The sequence below is a fragment of the Gastrolobium bilobum genome, unplaced genomic scaffold, assembly GCF_033153095.1.
Source record: "Gastrolobium bilobum isolate Gb01-03AN ecotype WA unplaced genomic scaffold, APGP_CSIRO_Gbil_v1 utg12420, whole genome shotgun sequence".
Classification (NCBI taxonomy): domain Eukaryota; kingdom Viridiplantae; phylum Streptophyta; class Magnoliopsida; order Fabales; family Fabaceae; genus Gastrolobium; species Gastrolobium bilobum.
The window spans coordinates 82,477-105,906 of NW_026895837.1; the positions used below are offsets into that span (position 1 = coordinate 82,477).

At 36.6% G+C, this 23,430-nt stretch overlaps 1 protein-coding gene across 2 annotated transcripts; it reads right to left on the reverse strand.

Moving 5' to 3' along the window:
* Positions 1–10,211: 10,211 nt before the first annotated feature.
* On the reverse strand, positions 10,212–22,265 carry LOC133296289 (nuclear pore complex protein NUP155). 2 transcript variants are annotated; one of them, XM_061495243.1, is made up of 13 exons: positions 21,975–22,265; positions 21,419–21,588; positions 20,624–20,750; positions 17,752–18,014; positions 15,733–17,383; positions 15,433–15,645; positions 15,041–15,288; positions 14,512–14,926; positions 14,114–14,304; positions 12,930–13,287; positions 11,521–11,739; positions 11,005–11,330; positions 10,212–10,746 (listed from the first exon to the last, which is right to left on the reverse strand). In XM_061495243.1, the coding sequence occupies exons 1-13, from the start codon at positions 22,131–22,133 to the stop codon at positions 10,629–10,631; spliced, it is 4,458 nt and encodes a 1,485-aa protein (XP_061351227.1). In that variant the 5' UTR covers positions 22,134–22,265; the 3' UTR covers positions 10,212–10,628. The 2 variants fall into 2 exon arrangements, with proteins under 2 accessions (XP_061351227.1, XP_061351228.1); XM_061495244.1 differs by lacking the exons at positions 21,419–21,588; positions 21,975–22,265 and having other exon boundaries at positions 17,752–18,004; positions 20,624–20,728.
* Between the last annotated feature and the right edge of the window lie 1,165 nt (positions 22,266–23,430).

Sequence of the window (23,430 nt, forward strand, 5' to 3'; positions counted from 1 at the left end):
GTATACTCAATTTGGGGGTCCATCATTACTCCACCCTATGACATTCACCTTGTCCTCAAGGTGAAAAGATGGGAACAATTCATGTAATTCGTCAACATCCTCCCATGACCATTCACATACAGGGAGACCCTCCCACTGCACCAGTACCTCCACTCGACCATTGAGCAATCGACACGCATCCATTACAGTTGTTGGTTGGACTTCGAGCTTCAAAGATTCTGATAAGCATTTTGGTAATGGGAGAATAGGTACACTGGGGTTAATAGCTTTCTTAAGTTGAGAAACATGGAAGACTGGATGTACCTTTGAATAACCAGGAAGTTTTAATCTGTAAACTACAGGCCCAACTCTCTCCTCCACTTCAAATGGGCCATAGAACCATGGGCTCAGTTTTTGATTCAAGTGTTTCGCTAATGATATTAGCTTGTAGGGCTGCTTTTTCAGATAAACCATTTCACCCACTTCATGGATAACCTCCCTTCAACCCATATCAGCCTGCTTCTTCATCCTTTGTTGAGCCTTGCAGAGGTTTTGTTTCAGATCAGCCAACACTGCATCCCTAGCCTCCAACCATTGGTCCACTGCTGCCACTGAAGTTGTCCCCTTATCAAATGTAACAATGGAAAGAGGATCTCTCCCATACATAGCCTTAAAAGGAGTCATTTGGGAAGATCGATTGTAAGTACTGTTGAATCAAAATTCACCCCATGGAAGCCATGTAGCCCAACTCTTCAGGTTCTGTTGTGCAAATTGCAATCAATTAAATCAATCACACAAATACGCAAGTGCACGTGTCACAAGTAATAAAGGGATGTGTGAGTCCAAGTATCGTTCCCACGGAGATGATTTATAAAGCAATGATTATTTAAGTAAAGAAAATAGACAAAGATTGAATTTTATGGTTGGGTTTGTAAAATAAAATATAATTAAACTAAGAAATAGTAAACTAAAATTAAAGGTATTAAAGTGATGGATGAAATATAGGTCAAGTTCAATTTCCCTGATACAACAATACTGAAACGATGCTTTAACAATGTTATATCAATGTTTAACTAGTAACCGAACACTAAGGTATGCTGGGGCTTTTGGCCAACCTAACATATATACCCAATAACTAATTCCCACATCTCTATGGCCAAACTAATTACTGCATTATGAAAGTTCAAGTTCAAAAGCTACGTGGTGTGAATGATCTCTCTACCCACAACTTAATCAAGTTAATTTTCTTAACCTAATTAATCCACATAATTCAACAAGGGTCTGGATTCGGAAACCACTCGGCCCCAACATCCTCAATATCATATATGTATCTCTCGACATGCACACATGAATGAGATTAAGCAAACTCGTTGAATAACTAATTAAACATTAATAAAAACAAAGTTTAGGCATACATCTCAATGTTACAGCATAGGTACTTTATCACCTAACCTATAGAGCAATTTAGCTCATAATGGAATTAAATAAAACAGAGAAAAGAAAGAAAGAACTCATTGGAGAACAGAAAAGAAGATGAAAACGAATGCTGTAGGAAAACGTCGTCACTGCTTTGCTCCAGCACTGCTCCAGCAGTTCTTCCTTCTCCAAGAACTTTACTTTCTCTCTCTAAAATGTGGGAGGGGTACTACATTCTTCCCCTCCCTTCTTTCTTGCCTTTCTGACCTCTCTCTCGCTTGTTGAATCCGTGAGGGAACTCCTCTTTAAATAGGGAAAGTGGTTGGATAATTGGGATTTAGGGTTAGGAGTGAAAATCCAAGAATCTTGTTGCTGCAGCCTTATCGTATCCCTAGATTCTTGGGTTGTTGGCACTTGTTGGATAAAATCTTGATCTTCTTGGAATCCTTGTGCCAATGTTGTTGTTGACCGAATAAGAGCTGAGTTTGTTGTCTTTATTTCTTGGGATTTTTGGATTTGTTGGCACTTAATTGGATAAGATCTTTATCTTCTTGAATTTCTTGTGCCAATGTTGTTGACCGAATCAAGGTTGTTGTCCTTGTTCTTTGGGATTTTCGGATTAGATTCAATCTTTGAATTTGTCTTTGACCCTTGTGATTTCTGGATTAAATCTTCAGAAACTTCCTTTGCTTGTTGGTGTATGGTTGGAGAATAACTAACTTTTGAATTTCAAAAGTTCGGTTGTTCCTTTGTCCACGTTGTCATGCTGTAGCGCTTGCTATATCATTACTTCGTCAGCTTCTCTGCTACAGCATTCTTACGTCAATTTTCCCTGCGAAGACAAACATTCAACAAGTCATATTTTCTTACACAAAATCAAGGGATATTGTCTTATTTTCCATACTTAGTCATCTCAAAGCACTTAATCATAAATATACAATAATTAGCTCAATTATCATGCAAAGAGGTCAACTTATATGGAATTTATGCAACAAATTCATCATAAAAATACTAAATTAACTCTCATTTGGGAGAGTTATCAGGTTCCCACTTGCAAAATAGCGTAAGTATGTTTCAATATACGGTTCACAACCTCTGTTTGACCATCTGTTTGTGGATGGTAAGCGAAACTGAATTTCAACTTCGTCCCCGACAATTTGAATAATTCACACCAGAATTTTCTGATGAAGACTTTGTCATGGTCTGAAACAATGGACCTAGGTGGACCATGCAATCGAATTACCTTCTTATCAACCAGCAAAGCTACATCTTCTGCAGTGAATAGGTGAGTGACAGTCATGAAATGAGCATAATTTGTCAAACGATTTACCACTACTAGGATTGTGTCCACACCCTTGGATTTCGGAAAGCCAGCCACAAAATCTATAGGTAAGTCTTCCCAAATCTAAGCAGGTATCGGCAAGGGTTGCAACAATCCTACAGGTATTAACCCTTGATACTTTTGTTGTTGGCATATCCCATATTCATGAACAAACTTCTCAATGTCCTTCTGCATCCCCCTCCAATAGAAAACAATAGCCAACCTCTTATAAGTTACTATCACACCCGAGTGCCCCCTGCCTTATGGGGTTGAATGAAACTCATATAAAATCTCACGCATTAATGGGTGAGGATTCTGGCATTACTAACTTGTCCTTAAACCAGAGGCAGCCCTTGGACACCCTATAACCAGGCCATGAGTCAGGCTGTTGCATAACTTCCGTCATGATGGATTTGGTGTCTGGGTTTTTTTTAAGTGTCAATGCATCATAGAGACTAGGAACAATAACATTGGAATTTAAGAACCTTGTAATAATTAAAAAAAAAAAAAAGATCCTTGAGTTGGTGTAATAATTTGTGATTAAATAGAGGGACTAATGTTTCTTATATTGTATAAAATAAAATTATCTCTATATATATATATATATATATATATATATATATATATATATATATATATATAAGTGTATATGGCATATAGGACCATATGAAGAGGATAGAGAGAAAAAGAAAAGATGGGTCCTATACACTTTTATGTATTTGTAGGAGATAAAATTATCTCCTACAATATGATAAATATTAATTCCTTAAATAAATTCAATCAATGTTGTTCATTATTTTATTTTGATTTTTATATTTTATGTATGAGATTAATGTTTATTATGTTATAAGAGATAACTTTTATACGCATAAAAGTATGTGAGCTCATATAAAGCCATATTAAGAGAGAGAAAAAATGAGTTATATATATATTTTGTTTGTGAAAAATAAAATTATCTCATATAACATGAAAAATATTAATACTTTATGTATATATTGTGATAAGTTATATTTATCAATTTTTTTACTACCCTTACCATCAATTCAATGATTCTTATTTAATATTATTTATAATTATTTGATTTAATTTTAACCGAATAATAATAAAATTAATAGTAAGAGACGGTAAATACATCAACCTACGTGTAGGAGTACCTGGAAAAAAGAAAAAATCTGTACAACAATTATTTACATCTTAATACAATTAAGACTTATCAAAGTTACTTTTCATATTCTAGAGCCAACAATTCAACCATCGTAGATTCGTAGGAGACCGGAAGTGCATTATTTTTTTACAATTACAGATGCTAAAAACCTTAGTCCTACAAACTCGATATTTCCCTTCTTTTAAATTAACATATTCCATATTTCGATAAGACGGAAAGTGCATTATTTGTTTGAATTTAATCATTAAGCATTACAAATTATTCAAAAGGTTGCAAAGGAATCGCCTCCATGAAGTAATATTAATATACTTTATCCCTTCTCAAACTCTAAAAGCATTAATGAAAAAATTAGGACAGCAACATCATTTCCAAACATATCCGAAGAAGTTAAGCTGATTCAACTATAATTTTGTATCTTGGGGCAGGTTATCTTGTCTCTTGGTTCACTTGTATTAACTAAAAAATTAGAGTAGTTAAATATAAATGAAATTAACAACTAAGATTAAGAGAATAGTCTTTATGATTATATGGCTTGTTTCTTATTATGAATGCGATCAAATGAAATAGTTTACTGGTACATGCGTTTTTAAGATACACCAACATACATAACGACAAGAAAAACTAAGATGGTTATGACATAACAAAACATCTCAATCTTACATAAACAGACAATTTAAAAGAAAGGGCGAAAATTAATTTTGAATTAAAGGTGAGATAATAGTAATAGTAATAATATCAAATCCTATTTATCAAAAAAAATAAAAAATAATATCAAATCCTAGTTTGCTTGAGAATAAGTAGAAATCTTAGTGAAGATAGAGAGGCTTGTTATACAAATTTTTTCATTATAGCAAGAATCAAGTTATTTATAACCGAAATCTCAAGGTTTTCCAGCCTTAAAGCACGTGAGATAGGTAGTTGCTCCCTTTTGAGTAATAAAGAAACTAGCAAAGAAGCAAGTTTTGTTCCTCTTTTTTTTTAGGTATAAAGGAGGAAAGCAAAAACTACACAGTCCTAGTCAAACGGGGCCAAGCAACACCCCTAAAATCATTCTCTCAAACCCTTATACACCCTTGAGGTGGAACCTCTAATAAAACGGTCTCCCAACCTAAAGAATGCAAAAATCCAGCAAGCCAATCAGCCACTGCATTTCCTTCTCTAAACGTATGAACAAAATCTACTTGCCAATCACGGTTTCTCATCTGTATAATCTTCCTAACCAGGCCAGTATAAGGATGATTCGGGGAACAACCTTCACTGACCATGTTTAGAGAGACTTGAGAGTCTCCTTCAATAATAATTCTTCTATATCCCTTGTCCCAGGATAATTGAAGACCCAATAACAAACCCCACAGTTCTGCCTTGACCGAGCTTCCAGCCCCCAGATTTCTAGCAAAGCCCAATAACCAGTGTCCAGCTTCATCCCTTATGACACCCCCACACCCATTCTGCCTATTACCTCTCATTGCAGAACCATCCGTATTTATTTTAATGGAACCAGATGGAGGAGGAGTCCATTTGATCAGCATCTCCACACGAGGACTAGCCTGAAGACCAGTTTCCTTATACAGTTTCTTTGCATCTAAAAAATTCAGCAGATAGGATCGAGCCACTCTAGCAATACCCTCAACTCTACTGTTCTTGTTATCAAAGACAAAGGTGTTCCTTTCCTTCCATATAAACCAACAAATAATGCCAAAGAAAGTATTCAATTTTTGTTCTTCCTAGCAATACTGATTTAGGAGACAGATTAGATGACAGCCACCCATGAAAAGAAGAATTAAAAAATTCCCTCCAATTTTCTTGGTTGATGACCCGTTTCCACAAAGCTTGAGCCCAATGGCAGTCGCGCATGACATGGAGGCAACTCTCAGAGGCCGAGTTGCACCTGGGACAAACATTGGAGCTCGAAATATGTCTCCGGTATCTCCTTTGATTTGTGGGCAAATTTTCCCCAAGGAGTAGCCATAGGAAGGTCTTGATTCTGGGTGGTCCATCCTAATCCCAGGCTATATTCCACCGCGATTGCTGTTGTGGGGGAACTTCATTGCATAACATGGCAGATTTGAAAGAAAACCGACTATTTTGTGATGCATCCCAAATCACCTGGTCATCTCCATCATCTGGCTGAGGAGAGCAAGTACCTGCAATAAAATTTAAGGCTTCATCTGTTAGGATGCTTTAGAATTCTTGCCATCTTCATTCACCATGGTGATCAACCATTTGGGCTACTACAGCATCTTGGGACATTTGGGGGATGGCTTGGGTCGTATGATTAGTGAGAGGACCAATAGCCAGCCACTTATCGTACCAGAAAGAGCTCCCAGTTCCATTTCCTATCATAATCCTCGACCCTTCATACACATTGGGCCAAACCCGAGAGAGACCAAGCCAGAGATTGGAGCTTCCAGTTCTTTTTCTAATAATGGGTAACAAACCCTCCTCCACTTTGTATTTACTTTTCTGAACCCGCACCCAGAGGTCCTCTCCATTGGTTAGAATGCCATGGCCAATCTTCGTAAGACAAGCTTTATTGGTCTTCCTCAGGCTTCTAATCCTCGGGCCACCATCCTCCTTATCCCTGCAAACAGTACTCCACGGCAAGGCATGGAATTTTCTAGCTTCCTGGCTGGATCCCCACACAAAGCCTCTCATTTTCTTCTCCACTTCATCACAGGTTCCAAGGGGAACGAGAGAGGTTTGCATAGAATAAGTGGGAAGTGCAGCAAGGACAACTTTGGTGAGGACAACCCTTCCTGCCATAGAGAGTGATTTGGCTTTCCATGCGCTGAGCTTGCTATTGGTCTTGTCAATAATGTGCCTGAAAGTGTTCTTATTTACTCTCTTGTGCAAAATGGGAATCCCCAAGTATTTTCCCAGATCTGCAGTAGGTATAAAATTCATGCCCTAACAGAGTTCACTCCTCTTTACATGGTTTACATTCTTTGAGAAGAAACACCTTGTTTTGTTGTTGCTAATTTTCTGACCAGAAGCACTAAAAAAGTGGCTAAGGATATCTGAGATCAGATTGGCCTGGTCACTTAACGCTTCTGTGAAAAGCAAGAGATCATCAGCAAAAAATAAATGAAAGATAGGGAGGCCTTTTTTACCCAGCTTGATAGGTTTCCACTTCTTATGAGAGACTGCTGCACTAATGATATGCCCAAGTCTTTCTATGCATAGCACAAAAAGATAGGGGGAAAGAGGATCGCCTTATCTAATTCCTCGGGTTGGTGTAAATTCTTCTGTCTGGGTACCATTCCAGAGAAGATTCATGGTGGAGGAAGTAACACAAGCCACAATGAGCCCCACCATGGAATTGGGCATCCCAGTTGTAAGGAGAGTGTCCTTAAGGAAATCCCAACTAATTTTATCATACGCCTTCTCCATATCCACCTTGATGGCCATCCACCCTTTTTTCCCCTTTTTAGTCCTTATAGAATGGAAGATCTCTTAGCTGATAATAATGTTGTCCGATGCATGTCTCCCCTTCACAAAACTGCATTGGTTAGGCATAATGAGCTCACTCATGTGATTCTTAAGCCGAGAAGCAACAACTTTGGTGATCACCTTGTAGATGACATTACAGAGGCTGGTAGGCCTGAACTGACTTATAGATTCCGGATAATCAATCTTGGGAATTAAGCAGATCAGAGTTTGATTAATCTTAGCCACTTATTAGGATCCTTGAAGATTTCCTTAATGAGCTTGAAGACAGAACTCCCCACTTTGTCCCATTGGGATTGGAAAAAGACCGCATGCAATCCATCCACTCCCGGAGCTTTAAATGGGCTCATACTGAATACAATGTGTTTAACTTCAGCTTGATTAGGTGCAGATTCAAAATTCCTCCATTTCTGACTATCAAGAGTAGGGAACAACCCTCCAATACAAAGAGTTGGAAAGTTTTGGGTCTCCTCTGCATACAGGTTCCTGAAGTAGTTGATGGCTAAGGATCTGAGCTCCTCTGGATCATCTACCCACTCACCCTCCTCATTCCGCAAGGATTTAATCTTATTTCTTCTCGTGCGGGCAACCGAATGGAAGTACCTTGAATTTCGATCCCCAAAAGCCATACAATTACACCTGGATCTCTGAAACCAAGTTAACTCTTCTTGGATATAGATAGTATTCAATTCATGCCACAAGGACCTGTGAAGTCTCTCCAGGGATTCATCTGAGCCTCTACACAGCTGACCATCAACCCCACTAAGTCTTCTTTGAATCTGCTTTTTCTTATTTTGGGCTTCTTTAAATCTACTCTGATGCCAGTGTGTCGCTTCCTGATGGAATTTATCAACCGCAGGGGCCCATTCCATATCATTCTCCCAGCAGCCCTCTACAACTTCCCTGAAGCTTTCATTTGTCAGCCAAGCAGCAAGAAAGCAAAAAGGTTTGGGACCCGTAGGGGGGATAGCCAAAGAGTCATCTCTCAGGAGAATAGGCCTGTGATCAGAGCCATAAAACATAAGGTGGTGAACCGACCTTTCTGGGAATCCCAAGTGCCAAGCCTCATTGACCACTAACCTGTCAATTCTTTCTTGAAGAGAGCCCTTTTTCCAAGTAAAGCAAGTTTTGTTCCTCCATATGTTCAAACGGTGTCTGTCGCTGAACAGACAAATCCATTGACAGTTGTGGCTTTGCTAAAAGGCCAAGCAGAGATTATAGTAGCGGATGTACTAAAAAAAAAAGTTAGCAGAAATATTGGATTATCAAAAGGAGATACGCCAACTGTTAAAAAAAACAAGATAAAGAAGATGAAGATATATCTAGCCCAGTTTCTAGAAATTCCTTAGATACTATTGGGAGACATGATACAGATGATAAAGTGTAGAATCAGATTTCCAAGCCAGCATTTCTTGTCAATCTTTGAAAATAAAAGATAAAGTTGGCAGCATCTGACATAAAGAAAAGTGTTCGCAAAATAGTAAAGATCTTATCTTCAGCAATATGTGTCGACGGGTTATATTGTAAAAAAATTTAGCGTCGATAAGGGTAGTTTTTATGTAACAAAGCATGTTTTAGATATTTATTATTTGGTTTTGTCTTTTTGTACTATTAGAGAATCTTTCTTTTAAATCTGATGCGACAATGGGCCCAAAATGTACTTGACTCAAAAAAGATAAGATTTTTTAGTATAATTCTAAGTCTGAAGTTTGCATCATAAGTCTCAACTTGAGTCTATAAATAGAGACTCTGGTCACTTGTAAAATATATAAGAAGTGTATGTGAGTTTTTAAGTGTCTGAATATCTGAAATGAGTCTATATCCTTCTCTCTCTTTTTTGCTTCAACATTCCAAAGGTATCTTCCTTCTTTAGCTTCTTTAAAGTCTCTTTGGGAATTTCGAAAGAGAAATCTTTCTTCATATCCAAGGTAGCATGTCTTCCGAAGATTTTTATTTTAATGTATATTCTTTCTCTTGTTAATTCTCCTTCTTGTTATATAATATTCTTTTAATATTCTATGAGATAGGTAATCTTACCCCGTTTGATATGCATCACTGTTCACCAACCCTAACGGAGCCGGTAAGTGACCAATTGAACCTGCATAAAGAAATTAGAGTGGTTTTAGGTACTTGGTAAGTGTAATTAGGATACGAGAACATTGTTAAGATGCTCTTGAGTCTTGAGGATAGGATTGTAGAGCCCTACCAAAAAATAAAAGTCTTTGACCCATGGCAAACTCACAGCATTTGCATCGAAATTAGCCTGCAATAAACAACAGCAACCTATTCAAAAAATTTGCTAGCATCACCGTGTTTTTTTCTTTTTAAAAGAAAAATAGACCACACTGAGCCCGAGGGCTTTAAACTTGAGCACTACTTTACGTATGGGATATAATTTTCCGTGTTACATAAATAATTTGTCTCGTTCAATACACAAAAAAATATATAAAACCCATACAAAAAAAAGAAGAGAGAATGAAGATAAATAAATCTCATTTACTTTTATTTATATTGTATGAGACATAAGAAACTATATTCCCATTAAATATACTCTAAATTGTAGTTCCTCCGAAAATAATATCCTTACATATGCCCATTATCAATTATTAATCATCAATTGTATGAACTATGGGATGTTGACATTTCAAAACATTTAAAATATTATTCAAACATTAACATCACCTTTATCTTAAATTAATTAATAAGATTTTAAGTCTTCAAAATTAAAATAAAAAAAAATATCACCATCACTTTTATCCCAAATTAATAAATAAAATTTTAAAAGTCCTCAAAACTGAAATAAAAATAAAGCTTGAACGCAACACATGCACATTTAACTATTTCACATCAACTTCTGGATTGTGAAGTCAATTCTTAAGCCAGTAAAGAACTGCAAACCATATCACAGCTTGGCTGGTACATCCAAACTAGTAGGCACTACCCAGCGAGGCTTACAAAAGTTGGCTGAATATTTTTTTTGGATACTCTAGTAAAAATTGAACACATACCTAATACAAACTACCCAAATCCCTCACCGTTAGACCAATCGTAATAGCTTAAAGTTGGCTGAATATAGACCAGCCACCAGGAGAAATAGATGATGTTCTTAATCGATACACAAGACTGATTTTAAAAAGGAAAAGGGAAAAGAGGAGAGAGAGAGAGAAGAGAGGGGGGGGGGGGGGGGGGGGGGTTGGAAACGCAAAACATGATCACATTCAATATGGAAAATTACAAACTCATTTGAAAATAATTATTACACAAGAACAAATGATACAACACTATATATTGGAACAAAGATCAAAATCGATCAAATGAATGAGGACTTATAAGTGACTCTTCAAGTTCTCTAAAGCCTCGGTAGACTACTTCTGATTGGCTCTGTGGAAGGGCTAACCTCCGCACTTCAGTCATATACCTGCATTTAAAAGTCAATCAGACCAAAACTTCATCTGGACATAAATAATGGACCTGAACAATGGAAGACGAAAACAGGTGCAGGTCAAAAAATGGAAGATTTGAGAAATCAGCTTATTTCTAATATAATGTTCTCTTCGGATCAAGGAACAGTCACAAAAAGCTAATACCTTTATCTAATGGTAAAAATTATGCCCACGAGAAATGTCAGATGGACAATATTAATAATATGAAGAGATAAAAGTATAAAGAAGTCAACCTGTTTGCCGCACTTGTGATCTTGTCCCGAACTCCTTGGCTAGCAACTGTACGTTCAAATGAGTATCCTCCACCTAGTAATGGGGAAGGCCCACCAGGACTAGTACCCATCCTCTGTGAATATACAGACATAGACCATTCACGAAGTACCACTAGAACTGATCTCAGCATACGTAATCTAAGATTTGGAGATGGCAAAACAGCCCCATTTGCTAAAAGTTGATCATATGTGTTCAATACAGGTTCAGCTGCACCCTTACAAGCAGAAACAAGGGCTCTCGCAACATCCTCATCTCCAACGGGTTCAACCCTTGAATTTAACCTCTCCTACAGAAAGACATGAATTCAGATAAAAGCTAAGTCTATATACAGTTCAAAAGAATCCTAATTCCACCAAATCCTGCCTGCCAATAACTGAAAGGTGTTCTGGAGAGTAAAAGGAGAGAAATAATAACCATAAAGTAGCATTTACAGTCAAAACAATCGCTAAATTGTCAACAAATTTGGAAACATATACCAGTCCAGCCTTCTCTAGGTGAAGACAAATACTGTCAAGCGGTAAAACAGCTCCATCACCCGGATAAATACGGGGCCCAACCCTCTTTAATACTGAGCAAGCTTCAGCAATGCCACCTCTTGAAATAGCTTGATCTATAAGTCTAGCCCATGTCTCTCTGACAAAGCTGCTATCAGTATCACCAGAATAATTGGCAAAGTACAGCATCTCCAGGCATATCTAAAAGAAAAGTAGGAAATGAGGAATTGTCAACAGGAGATTTGATGAAGTTGTTTCAGAACTCCAAACATTTTTGACAATCTATTCAATAAGAACACTATATAGCCAAGAACCATCCAGGAGAACAGGCAGATACAACAACATCTGTAATGCTTCGTTTGGTTTGAAAAGAAAGAAAAAGGGAATGGAATTGACAGGAGAGAAAAAAAGAAAGTCATAACTTCCCATAGATGCCTGCATCCAGTTTGGTATCATTGGAAGGAAAAGAAGTGATTACAAAAATCATGATATATTTTATGGTTTGGTTTTGTTAAAAAAATAAATAAATGGAAGAAAATAAATAAAATGAACAGGAACAAATAAAATTAATACTTTACGTAACATTATTGATTTGGAGAACTCACTTAAATAAAATTGGTAGCAATAGATTGATAAAATTGGTAGCACCACCCCAAAAGCTAGGTCAAATGGTGGGAGTATTCCAAGCCTTATAAACCCCACATTAGTTGCTCATACAACCAATGTGGAACTCAAATCCCATACTTTGCAAATGGGGTCGTAACATTCCACCACGCTTCGCAGCCTAAGCCCGGGGTTCCAAGTTCAAGGTTCCAACCCTCGGGTTCCAATTCCAAGTTCCAATCTGCGAAACATAGTGGGTGCTCTGATACCATTTGATAAGAACCTTGAGGTGCACCATCCCGAAAGCTAGCTCAAAGGTTGGAAGTGTCCAAGGCCTTATAAACCCCACATTAGTTGCCCATATAACCAATGTAGGACTCAAGTCCCATACCTTGCAAATGGGGTTGTAACATAGATTTTTGAAATTTTAAATATATTAAATGATTATGAGAACCTAAAATCCCTTATTTTTCTCTCTTCAAAGACAAACCAAACAATGCTTGCTTTCCCTTTCGTACTTCAACCAAAGAACATAGAAAGGAAATTGCTCGGAAAAATCTAAATTCTAAACCTCAAGAGACTTTGAGGGACACCTAGTAATTTATTTCGTTATCAAGCTCTTAAAAGGTATTGAAAGAGAGCAAAATTAACAAAAAAATGTGAATAACCAGAAGAGAAAAATCTGAAGTTGCACAACCAACCAACCAAAACTAACGGTTGGTTGGAAGTTGCACAAATCTAACAAAACAAAATTTAAATATGAACAGTCAAAAAGAGGAAGGAAGTACCTCCCAGAGCTCAAAGGGAACAGCATATTCATTATATAACTGTGATATGCTCTTTACATCGGATGACAACTCTTTGGCCTTCTCCCGTGTTGCATTTGCAGAATTAGCATCAGCAGTTGAACTGCCCTCAGGGACTAAACCATTTTGGATAGAATCAGACGTGCTAGGTAAAACCTCTGACCTGGAAGCCATAGCCTCCAGTTCCTCTTTGATTTTTATCTGAAACCGAAGAACAGCAAGCTTCCCTTCAAGCAAATCTAGGAATCCACTGTCAATGGAACTCCGAGCAGAACCTATCAACCCGTCACTGTTAGTTGCACTTTTTGCCTGTAGAACTGCATTACTTAGGTGTTGACACCTGAATTTTACAAAACATAAAAGTATTAGAAGATATCCAAGCAAGCAGATCAAAACAATTCTAGTAATCCTAGTAAATTCTAGAGAACAATGAAGGGGTCTTCTTCAGTGGAAAAGGGGATCAGCATGAATACATGAAAAATGCACAGCCTTAGACGTAAGTGAATTTCTGTCATCCAAAACACATAAGGAGCAGAACTTATTTGAGAACTAATGGTGGATCAGGAATCAATTTCAATGTTTTATACGGTTTGATCAGGAGTCAGATTAAGCATCTTTCACTAGTGTTAATGAAAATACAGCTTAAATCTATCTAGGATATAAGTGGCCAAAAACTCCAGCTTCAACCCTGATTAACGTGAAAAATACAATTTTCTTTACTTGAAGTAATAGACTCAAGTTTTTGTTTTCGTAAAAGTATTTTAAAATAGGGCTTCATGTTTCTCCTGCACACACATGGCCACATGGGAGTGGGTGGGGCCCTATGAGAAGATGAGAAAGAAAGAGAAAAAGTGGGTGCTACCCACTTTCATGTGAGACTAAGTGCAGGAGATAAAGTTATCTCTTGTTAGTAGGAGAAACATTAATCCCTTTAAAATATCATTTTAAACATGATACCATTCACTATCTGGCAGTCTTGACATCATGCTCTGTGTGACCTCACAATTGCAAGATGAGATCCAAATGGTGTAAGGGTTCACTAAGTTTGGTTTATCCCAACCAGGTTAGCAGAGTAAATCAACAAAATTACTCAGAAAGCCAGAAGCTTCAATGGAAATGTAAGAAAAGGAGATACTAAAGACAATGAAATTGAGAAATTGATTAACCTCTGTTCAAGAGTAGGGACTCCATCAATAGAGCGCCTTTCAGCTAGTCTTAGCAATGCATGAGCTGCAAGCATATGTTGACGCTTCAAGACATAATACTGTGCCAAAAGTTCATAGTACTTGACTTGATTAGATGACATTGGTGCACTGGATTGCCCCATTGGAGAAGTTGTAGCAGTCACAGCACGAACCTAGCAGATCCGGAAAAACAAAAGAGGACCATGAAGAAAATGAGAAAATTACAAATTTTCTGAGAAATGGTATGAGAAGTAGGGCAAGTGTTTAGCTTCTTCATGCAAAACATATACAATCAAAATTATAATACATAATATTTGTGCCCTTTGACCAAGTGAACAGCAAGCCATTAACAAATTATTGGAGAGAAAGAGATACACAACCTCATGTATGGGTTTACGACCAGCACTTTGCAAAAATGGCAACAGGTCAGGACCTCCATACTCTAACAATTCATTCTCAAGACCCAAGTCAATCATAGCCCGGTAGAGATACTCATGGAAAATTCTGTCAGGTGATTGGACACCCAGCTGAACAATTTGGCATATATATTTTTTCCGGGAGGCTGGATCAAGTGAAGATTGTGAAGCAGCAGATCTGACGGGAGAGCCAAATTCATTCTGCAGAGCGTCACCTTTCAGCGACCGCAAAGCACTGATAATTATCTCATAACACTGCTCACGCTGAGCAAGTGCTTGTTCTCTGACAGTTGCATCAATTTCATCATTGTAAGCATCACCAGCAGGGTCAAGAGCCTGTGCCTTTTGAAGAGGTAGGCGCACTACAGCTTCGTAAAATCTGCAGTTGGCAAGTGTATTTAACTTTCACATTGAAGGCTTTCCAATCACAGGCCAGGGGAAAAAATTATGACACTAAACAAGAAAATGGAGGGCAAAAAAATAAAAAATATACCTTAAATCCTCAAAACGTTTGCAAACAGTTTGTAAGTCCACAGACTCTGGAACTTTGCTTAAGGAATTAAATGCTTCCCTAGCAAGATTCTCCTTTTCCTTAGCATCTACAGTCACAGCAGCTCTCTCCAGGGCTTCCACGGCTAAGAAGAACTTGTAATCAGATTCCTTATAGTAGCTTGGACAACCCTCTCTCAATCTCCTACTAATGTCATCTACAGTCCCCCTGCCATCAGGACCAGTATAATACTGGAGCAAGGCATGATATTAATAAAAATAATTATTATAAAAGGAAGATACAAAAGTTTATTCACAAAAAGAAAGAAATCTCCATTAATGTATAAACTTTTTGAAGATGAAGTTTCCTTCAGGGCTTGCCTAAACAGGTTTTACCTCCATTAGAGCAGATATTAGTCTTGTAGCAAGACGGTCACCCTCCTCTGAACAAACTAGTTGATGAAATGTTAACTGAACTAATGTCTGTTGAAGGCTAGCATCAAATCCCTGAATCAATCGAGTGACATGATGCTGCGAAAGAAGTTGAAGCAAAAACAGGGCTTCACTGGATCTAAGTAGCAGCTGCCTAATGCACTCCATTGCCCTTACCTGTAGCACAACAAACCTAAGTGAGAAACTAAACTCATAACTTACAAATCGTAACACCTATGCAAACATTTTAAAATGTAGGCTCACCTCCATGGCAGCTAATTCTGCAGGACTATACGGCAACTTTTGCCTTTTAGTTGTTGTTCCGCCACCATTGGACTCCATATTTCTGGAATAAGCACCAAATAAGTTTCTTACCATACTTCGATCACCAGCACCTAATGCTGAACCACTACCATATAGAATGGAACCACTCAGATCTCCTAAACCTGCTACACAGCCATAAAGTCCCCTCCTCTGGTTCCTCCTAGATCTTAAGAATTTCTCTAAAGATCGGAGTTTGTGTTCAAGGAATTGCATAGCCCCAACAGAGAGTCTGCATACAACTACCCCATTTTCAGATAAAGTGCCTGAAGGACCTAAACTACCTTTTACAACCATTACAGGAAGTTCCCATAGAGGAAAAAGTAATCTAGATGAACACAAACAGAGCCCTTCGTGTGCACCTGAAAAAACAGGCTCAGCTTCCTGAACAACCTGGCCCATGCTAAAACCACCAGCAGCAGTTCTTGTGTTTGATAATGGGCTACTACCTTCAAGTTGTGGCATGCCAACAAATCTTGGGTCCTCAAAAGCTTCAGCTGCCTTCTCAGCAATAACGTTGCTAATAAGGTTTTCAGAATGCACTATTCTTGCAGCTAGCATTAGACACATTGCAGCAGCCTCACCAGCACCAAATCGATTGAAGAAATCTTCTAATACAGATCTTGGAGAGTTGGACTCTAATAGCCGTCTTAGAATGTCTAGTGGCCTGTTAAAAACAATTTCCATCATGCCCATGGTGCTGAAGATGATAATCCTCCTCCTTGGCAATATATGTTGGGTTGAGAGGTCTCCCCTTGCCCAGAGTTTGCCAGACGCCCTTTCACATGATTCCATTGAGCTCTCATAACCACCAAACTCAATTTCTGAATACAGAGACTGCACAGTAGCTGCAGTATCGGGAAAAGGTAAAACATCTGCCACAGAAAGCATTCGTCCTTCAACTGGTAAAGAAGAAACAGATTCCCTTAATGCCCGGGAACTCCTCGTACTTGTCCCTAGATTACCTGATGGGGATGACTGTGAGCTTGAATCCCTGTTCAAAACAAGGAGTGAAGGCATAGTTGGAGGTGATGCATCAGAAAGGATAAGAGTTCCAGCAGAATAATAGGCTGCCTCAACTTTTAGTGAGAGATCATCATTTTGAGGTCTACCAGCAAGAGCCATGGCTCCAAAGGTGAGACCACCACTAACACCCCAAGGAGGAGCAGGCCTTGTTGTGACAACCTTTAAACAGCTAGGCTTGCGATGGTTGGTGTTGAACCCAGTCAAGCTTCCACTAGAAGGAGAGGTAGATAGGTACATTCTTCTGCCATCTGATAAAACAACAAGAAGATGTAGCCACTTGGATTCAAGTGTAGATAAAGGTGAGATGCAAACAATGGATGGCTTCGGTGATCGACTTGAGACTCTTGATCCTGTTGATTGTCTACCTCCATAATGTGCATCCCTCTGATTGACAAGATTCCTTTCTTCAGCAACTTTCTTTATTGGGCCATCACCATTTGGTCCGAGAACATAAACCTGAAGCTTCATCTCTTCAGTTCGTGCATACAATATTTGTCTCTCATTGTCAAAAATCATTTCAACAATGGGGTCAACAGCTCCAAAATTGAATACATTTGGTATAACCCATCTGCAAATAACAGCTAAAATTAAGTTACTAAGGAATTAACGAAGAAACAGTTTGCTGTAAAAATGATGTATTTTTATATGGAAAAAGTGTTTGTCCTTTTAAATGATACAACTTATATCATTTCACTCTCACAAAGAGGTGGGACCCACACTTTTTATTTTTTTTGTCCACTCTCTCTCTTCCTTTATCTATCTCTTTCTCTCACTTAAAATGACACAACTTTACATCTTTTAAAATGACACACACTTTTTCCTTTTTATATACCATTTACCAGATACACATACAATTGTAAAATTAAAAAAAATCCGCAATCAAGTAGCACGGTTAGGGACTTATATACCAACAAAAGATTAAAAATCACAAGATACCTTGAAATTACACTTCCTAAACCAGCAGTGATGCAGATTTTTCTGCAGCGCTTTTGCCATCCTGAACCAGTTGAATAAAGAAGCTCATATATGTGGCCATCACGACCAGCAAGAAAAATGCGGCCCTTATCAGTACATGCTACACAAGTCATTGTAACCCCATCAGATGGTATTGAATACTCTGGCAATGGCTGTAATGAAACTTCTGCGAATGGATCTGAGCCATCTGCTCCTCCAGAGCAGCATACCCCTACTAAAATCAACTGACAAAATCCATTTATTGGTGAATAAAAAAGAACTTATAACATACTGTAACAGAAAACTTAGCTGCAAATATTGAATATCAAACAAAATCATCACATTAAAGTATTAAACATCTCACAAAAAAACTGTTTTAAGAGTAAAGAAGAGCGCCAATAATGAAAATACCTCGTTTGCTGTCTAACTAAAAAGCAGGTATGGTGCCAAAACAACTGCACATACTTTTGATTTGATATTTTTTATTAGACAAATTCACGCACTACTCTGCTTTTTTGGTTTTTGATATATGTTATTCTGCTTTTGGATATTTTTTAAAGGAGTTTCTTTGACAGATGTAAACAGGATTCAAGGACCTTGATACTTTAATGATATTTGTTGTCTTCCATATATCTTCTGGAGAATTTATAGTTACCCTAATTATTTCCTTTTCTTTTTCCTGTTTTTGAAATTAATTTCTTCATTTATAAAAGGAAAACTTGTCTAACTATTGAAGTTTAGCTGTGATGCTCAAATTAGTCTTGCAGAGGCACTAGTAGCTTTGTAATCAGCTACATGACAAATCACTTTCTAGCTGGTAACTTGGCACCTATTCTGTTAAATTTAAACTTCTAAGAGTGGACTAGGTATCAGTCTCTCATACTCAGATACCTAACATTGCTACAAAAGAATACTCTCAAGGACCAATATAAATTCTCCAGTACATTATCTTAAACAAGATGTGATTTATTGCTGCTACCTTTACCCATAGGTCCATACCATTGCCGAACTCTTTCAATCCCCTCTCTGCTATAAACTCGATCAATGATAAATTTGCCCCATCTTGCAGATTTCAATAGAATTTGAAGCCCTGAAACGATCCTAAAATGGCAAATGTGGCCTCTCCATGCACACAACCCTAAAATGATTAAAGCCATACGAACATATCCGAGATGAACTGGAACGCGTTTGCAATGTTGACCATGTCTCCAATCATAGCATCCTGCCAATTATTTCATTATTTGGCTCTAATGATAGTGACAGAGGATTCCAATGAAAAATACCCACCCTTTGAGAAATATTAATGGATAGCCAATTGCCTACTTTACCAAGCTCATTATGGGGCATGCATCTTAAGTTCTAACTCACCAAATGACCACGAAAACCTGGACCAAAGATGTAAAGAACCACTTCAACTCAAAACCTTAAGGTGTTGAGTGAAGGCATTTTTAATGATTTATATTATTCTCTAACACACACCCTCACGCAAGAGCCCTTTGGGCTTGAAGCGTGGATATTGCATAGGCCCAATTTTTTTCTTTTTTGGTTTACCTTCTGCATATTTAATTCTACAAGTGGGGGGCGGTGATGATCGAACTCGTGAACTTGTGGTCAGTGAAGCTTTGATACCATGTAAAAAACCACTTCAACCCAAAACCTTAAGGTATTGAGTGAGGGCCTTTTTAATGGTTTATATTATTCCCTAACAAAAAACAACCTTCTCATTACCTTCCAAACCAGAAAAAATTTCAACCAAAAATTCCAAAAGGTCGAGAAGTTGCAATTATACGCAAAGGCACATTAGGGTTGATAAAAGGCTAATTCAAAATTCCACTGAGCAAACCAGCAAAAGAACAAAAGCAGTTGAACCCCAAACCACTAAGATGAGCATAAAGTTTGATTTGAATCATTTGATGCTATGTGCATCCTCTCTAAGCAAAATAAAGCTTTTACTTTTAGTGTAATTCCAATAATTAATCTCCAAAGGAAAAAACTTATCATATGGGGCATACCAGAGAAAGGCAACCTTGCTTTTAAAAACACACAGTGAAAATTCAATTACATGGATCTTTTAAGTTTTCCTTAGAGTTGTTTTTTCTTATCTCTTTCTTCTTATGAATTACAAAATAGTTCCTATTTGGAAGGTCTTTTTTTTAGCTTCTCTTCTCCTTACAAACAGAAGCTAAGCCAAACAAGTTTTTATAAAAGCTCTTGTTATAAAAAGAGCTTTTTTTTATAATGAAGAAAAAAATAAGTTTTAGTTAAGATGTATGTCAGCTTTTTTGACTCCTCATTTATTTTACAGTTTTACCCTTATTCTAAACTTATATTTATTAATTTTATCATTTACCCTAATAATTCATTTTAGTAATAAATCATTTTATCTTCCCTCCTTCAAAATTATAAATTCTCCAACAACTTAGCTACATGGTCTGGCATTAGAAATGTGGTCATAAGTAAGTCAGAAGGATAATTAAACTACTTATGATCTTTATCCATGCTATTCAAAAACTTTAAGGAAATCAACTACTTTTAGCTGGATTAACAGCAAGCCAAGGTACTATTCAACCAGACACAGAGAGAGAACCACATAAAAACAGGTGGAAAAGTTAATAGATTATTAAGAAACGTTCAATTAAAAGATTTAAGGAAGAAGGGAGATATCATACTTCAAAAGATGAAAGAACAGTATTCAAGCCAAAAGAACTGTTAGTGTGAATGGAAAACCAACACATATGATGTTGATCAGGTACAAAAAAATTATTTACCACATAATAAAAAGAACTGGTTCAGAAGCATAATATTTTAGTACACAAGTCCATGGAAAAGAACTAAAACACAAAATGGTTAATACCTCAACAGGAGTGGCTAAAATTAAAAGATACTGGATAGCTTCAACAAAAACACCAGGTTTTGATTTTGCAAGACCAACAGCACAAATAGCTTGTTCCTCCCCACTATATTCAGGACATTGGCCATCCCTAAGGAAGCAACAATGTTAGATCAGAAGTATTGCAGCACATGTAAATATTAGTTCCACTAAATAGCTTTAATGAATTTAAATTAGAATACAATAACAATCAAAGCAATTTTTAGCCCCCTGAAATCATCTGTCCCCAATTTTTGGTACATTAATAATAATATAATTATAAAACAGAAATAGTAATTTAAAAATCAAGAGAGTTCAAACCGAAACTCAAAGAAACAAAAAGCGTAGTAAGTCTATCTTCAAACATTTAACATCCTCGATCCTTTTCTAACTGCTTAGTCAAACTAAAAGCTTAAACTATTACAAAGTACCAGCAAAAAACACCCTAATAAGTATTCATGCAATAGTCTGTGAGGGTCTGATGTCCCAAATGTAAAAAAAAAAACAATAAAAAACTAAAAGGAAAGAAAAAGGGGAAATATTTATTTTTTAAAACGATGTTAAAAAAAGAAGGAAAGAAAAGAAGGGTTCACTAGTAAAGATCAACTCCTTCCATTGCTTGAAAGCACGCCAAACAAAAGATGTAAGAGGCAACTCCATATAAAAAACTATAAATAAAGAAATCCAGGAAGACAGCTTTCATTCAAAAGATGAGTAAGGGACGTGTCTAGTCTCAGACATGAAACTAAATTAATTCTAACTCATCATCGTTGTACTTACCACTTATCAAAACGCCAAAGAAACAAGGAATTGTCTACAGATGCCCATGCCCTGCGTATTTCGGGAAATATTCCGCAAAAAGCAGTTCCTTCCCCACCAGCTGAATTGTATCTTTCAATGAGCACGGGAGGCAACTCCCAGGTATTCACTACCTCAACTAAAGGGGGCCACTGAAACGATATCAAATATGCAATCAGATGGAGAAAGAGAGTAAAACAGAACCACAACCTAAATAATTATGACAACACACATGCTCTATACCTAGAATGCAGTCATTATGATATTACCATCCTCTGTGATATACCCAAATAACATTCAGCCATTTCATTTTAAAATAATTTTGATGTTTGAACACTCCCATAGGAATATGACTTTTCACGTGAAAATGGAACACTGAATAAAAGAAGTGGTTCACAAGTCTAAACTAACAAATGATGAATTTGATTTTTTTTCCCTCCCGAAAATTCATTCTGGCTATGCACAAGGTAGGGATCCCTAAGCCAAATAACTCGAATTTAGCACGCAATCAGATTTGAGAGGTAAATACTGAAAATACCTCTTTGGGATGAGTGGAATAAGGATGACTGGCGTATCTGGAGGCTTCTAGAGCTTCTTCGAGGTCGAGCTGAGACGAAACTTCGCGACCAATGCGATCACTGACAACAAGACCCGCATTGGTGACATCACGCATCACAATCTCGCCTTCCCACGACATCCCGATAGAAGCCCTACAATTAGAAGAAGCTTAAGCTGGAACCAGGACAAGAGGAATGAAATTGAAGCCTTCTTTCGTTTATGGCTTTCCTGAGAGACAAACAGAATATGTAATTTGGAATTCGGGGAAGAGAGGAAGGAATGGACCACTGAGAACTGAGAACTGAGAAATGGAAGGAATGGCGAGGTAGGGTTTTGGGGAGGGTTTCGTAAATTGATAGTGGCGGGCAAACAATTTCCCTTGTCCGCTCATAATAATTATTATTATTATTATCTTTTTTTTGGTACGACATGTTACTAAATTTTAATTTAATAGTTATAATTTATTATGAATTAATAATTAATTAATAAATATAATTTAATAAATTATAATCATTAAATTAGCAAAAATCAACAGTTAATATTATTATTATGGAAAGGTCATATTTACTATTTTTTTTTACTATATCTTATTATCAAATCTTAACCGTTGATTTCTATTAATCTAACGATTATAAATTATTGCACCATATTTATTAATTAATTATTAATTCTCAATAAATTATAATTGCTAGATTGGCGAAAATCAATTATTAAGATTTTGTAATAAGGAAAAAATAGTAAGTATAACCTTATTCATAAAATTATGTCATTTTTTTTTTTTGTAAACAAAATTATCTCATTTTAAATAAGAAAAAAAGATACATGGTAAAATCACGAGGGAAGAAAGTTAGTGGTTTTTTTTAATTTAAATAAATAAATAGTAATAATATTAATTAAAATGATTTAAAAAAACAAACATTTTTCGCATTTCAAAATATTGAACGAGGTATGTGGTCGTCTTCAAGTTTTTTTTCATAATTAGTGAGTTATTATTATTAGGGAGATATTATATTTATTATCTTTTTTTTCTTATTGTCTTTTACTATCAAATTTTAAGAGTTGATTTCCGTTAATTTAACAGTTATAATTTATTAAAAATTGATAATTAATAAATATGTGTGACCTCATAAATTATAATCATTAGATGAGCGGAAATCAACAGTTAAGATTTAGTAGTAAGAGATAATAAAAAAAAATATAGTAAGTATAAACTCTCCTTAATTTTATATCATTTAAAAAGATAAACTTTTAAATTATATATTGATTTATTTCTATTTAAACAGCGTTGATTAATATTTACTCGAATAAATGAGTTTCTTACTCAAGTAAATAGCTCTTTTGGTACCTGTATAAGAGTTCTTATTTTTAGTTTCTTTTCTAGGTCAAACAAAATTTTACAAAAGTTATAATAATAAAAAGGTTTTTTTGTTCTATAG

Excerpts from the sequence above, each read along its gene's own strand:
- LOC133296289 (XM_061495243.1), bottom strand. The coding sequence starts at position 22,133 with ATGTCGTGGGAAGGCGAGATTGTGATGCGTGATGTCACCAATGCGGGT. Across the intron at positions 14,927-15,040 it reads AAACGTTTTGAGGATTTAAG|ATTTTACGAAGCTGTAGTGC; the intron begins GTATATTTTTTA and ends TGCCAACTGCAG. Across the intron at positions 14,305-14,511 it reads GTCGTAAACCCATACATGAG|GTTCGTGCTGTGACTGCTAC; the intron begins GTTGTGTATCTC and ends CGGATCTGCTAG.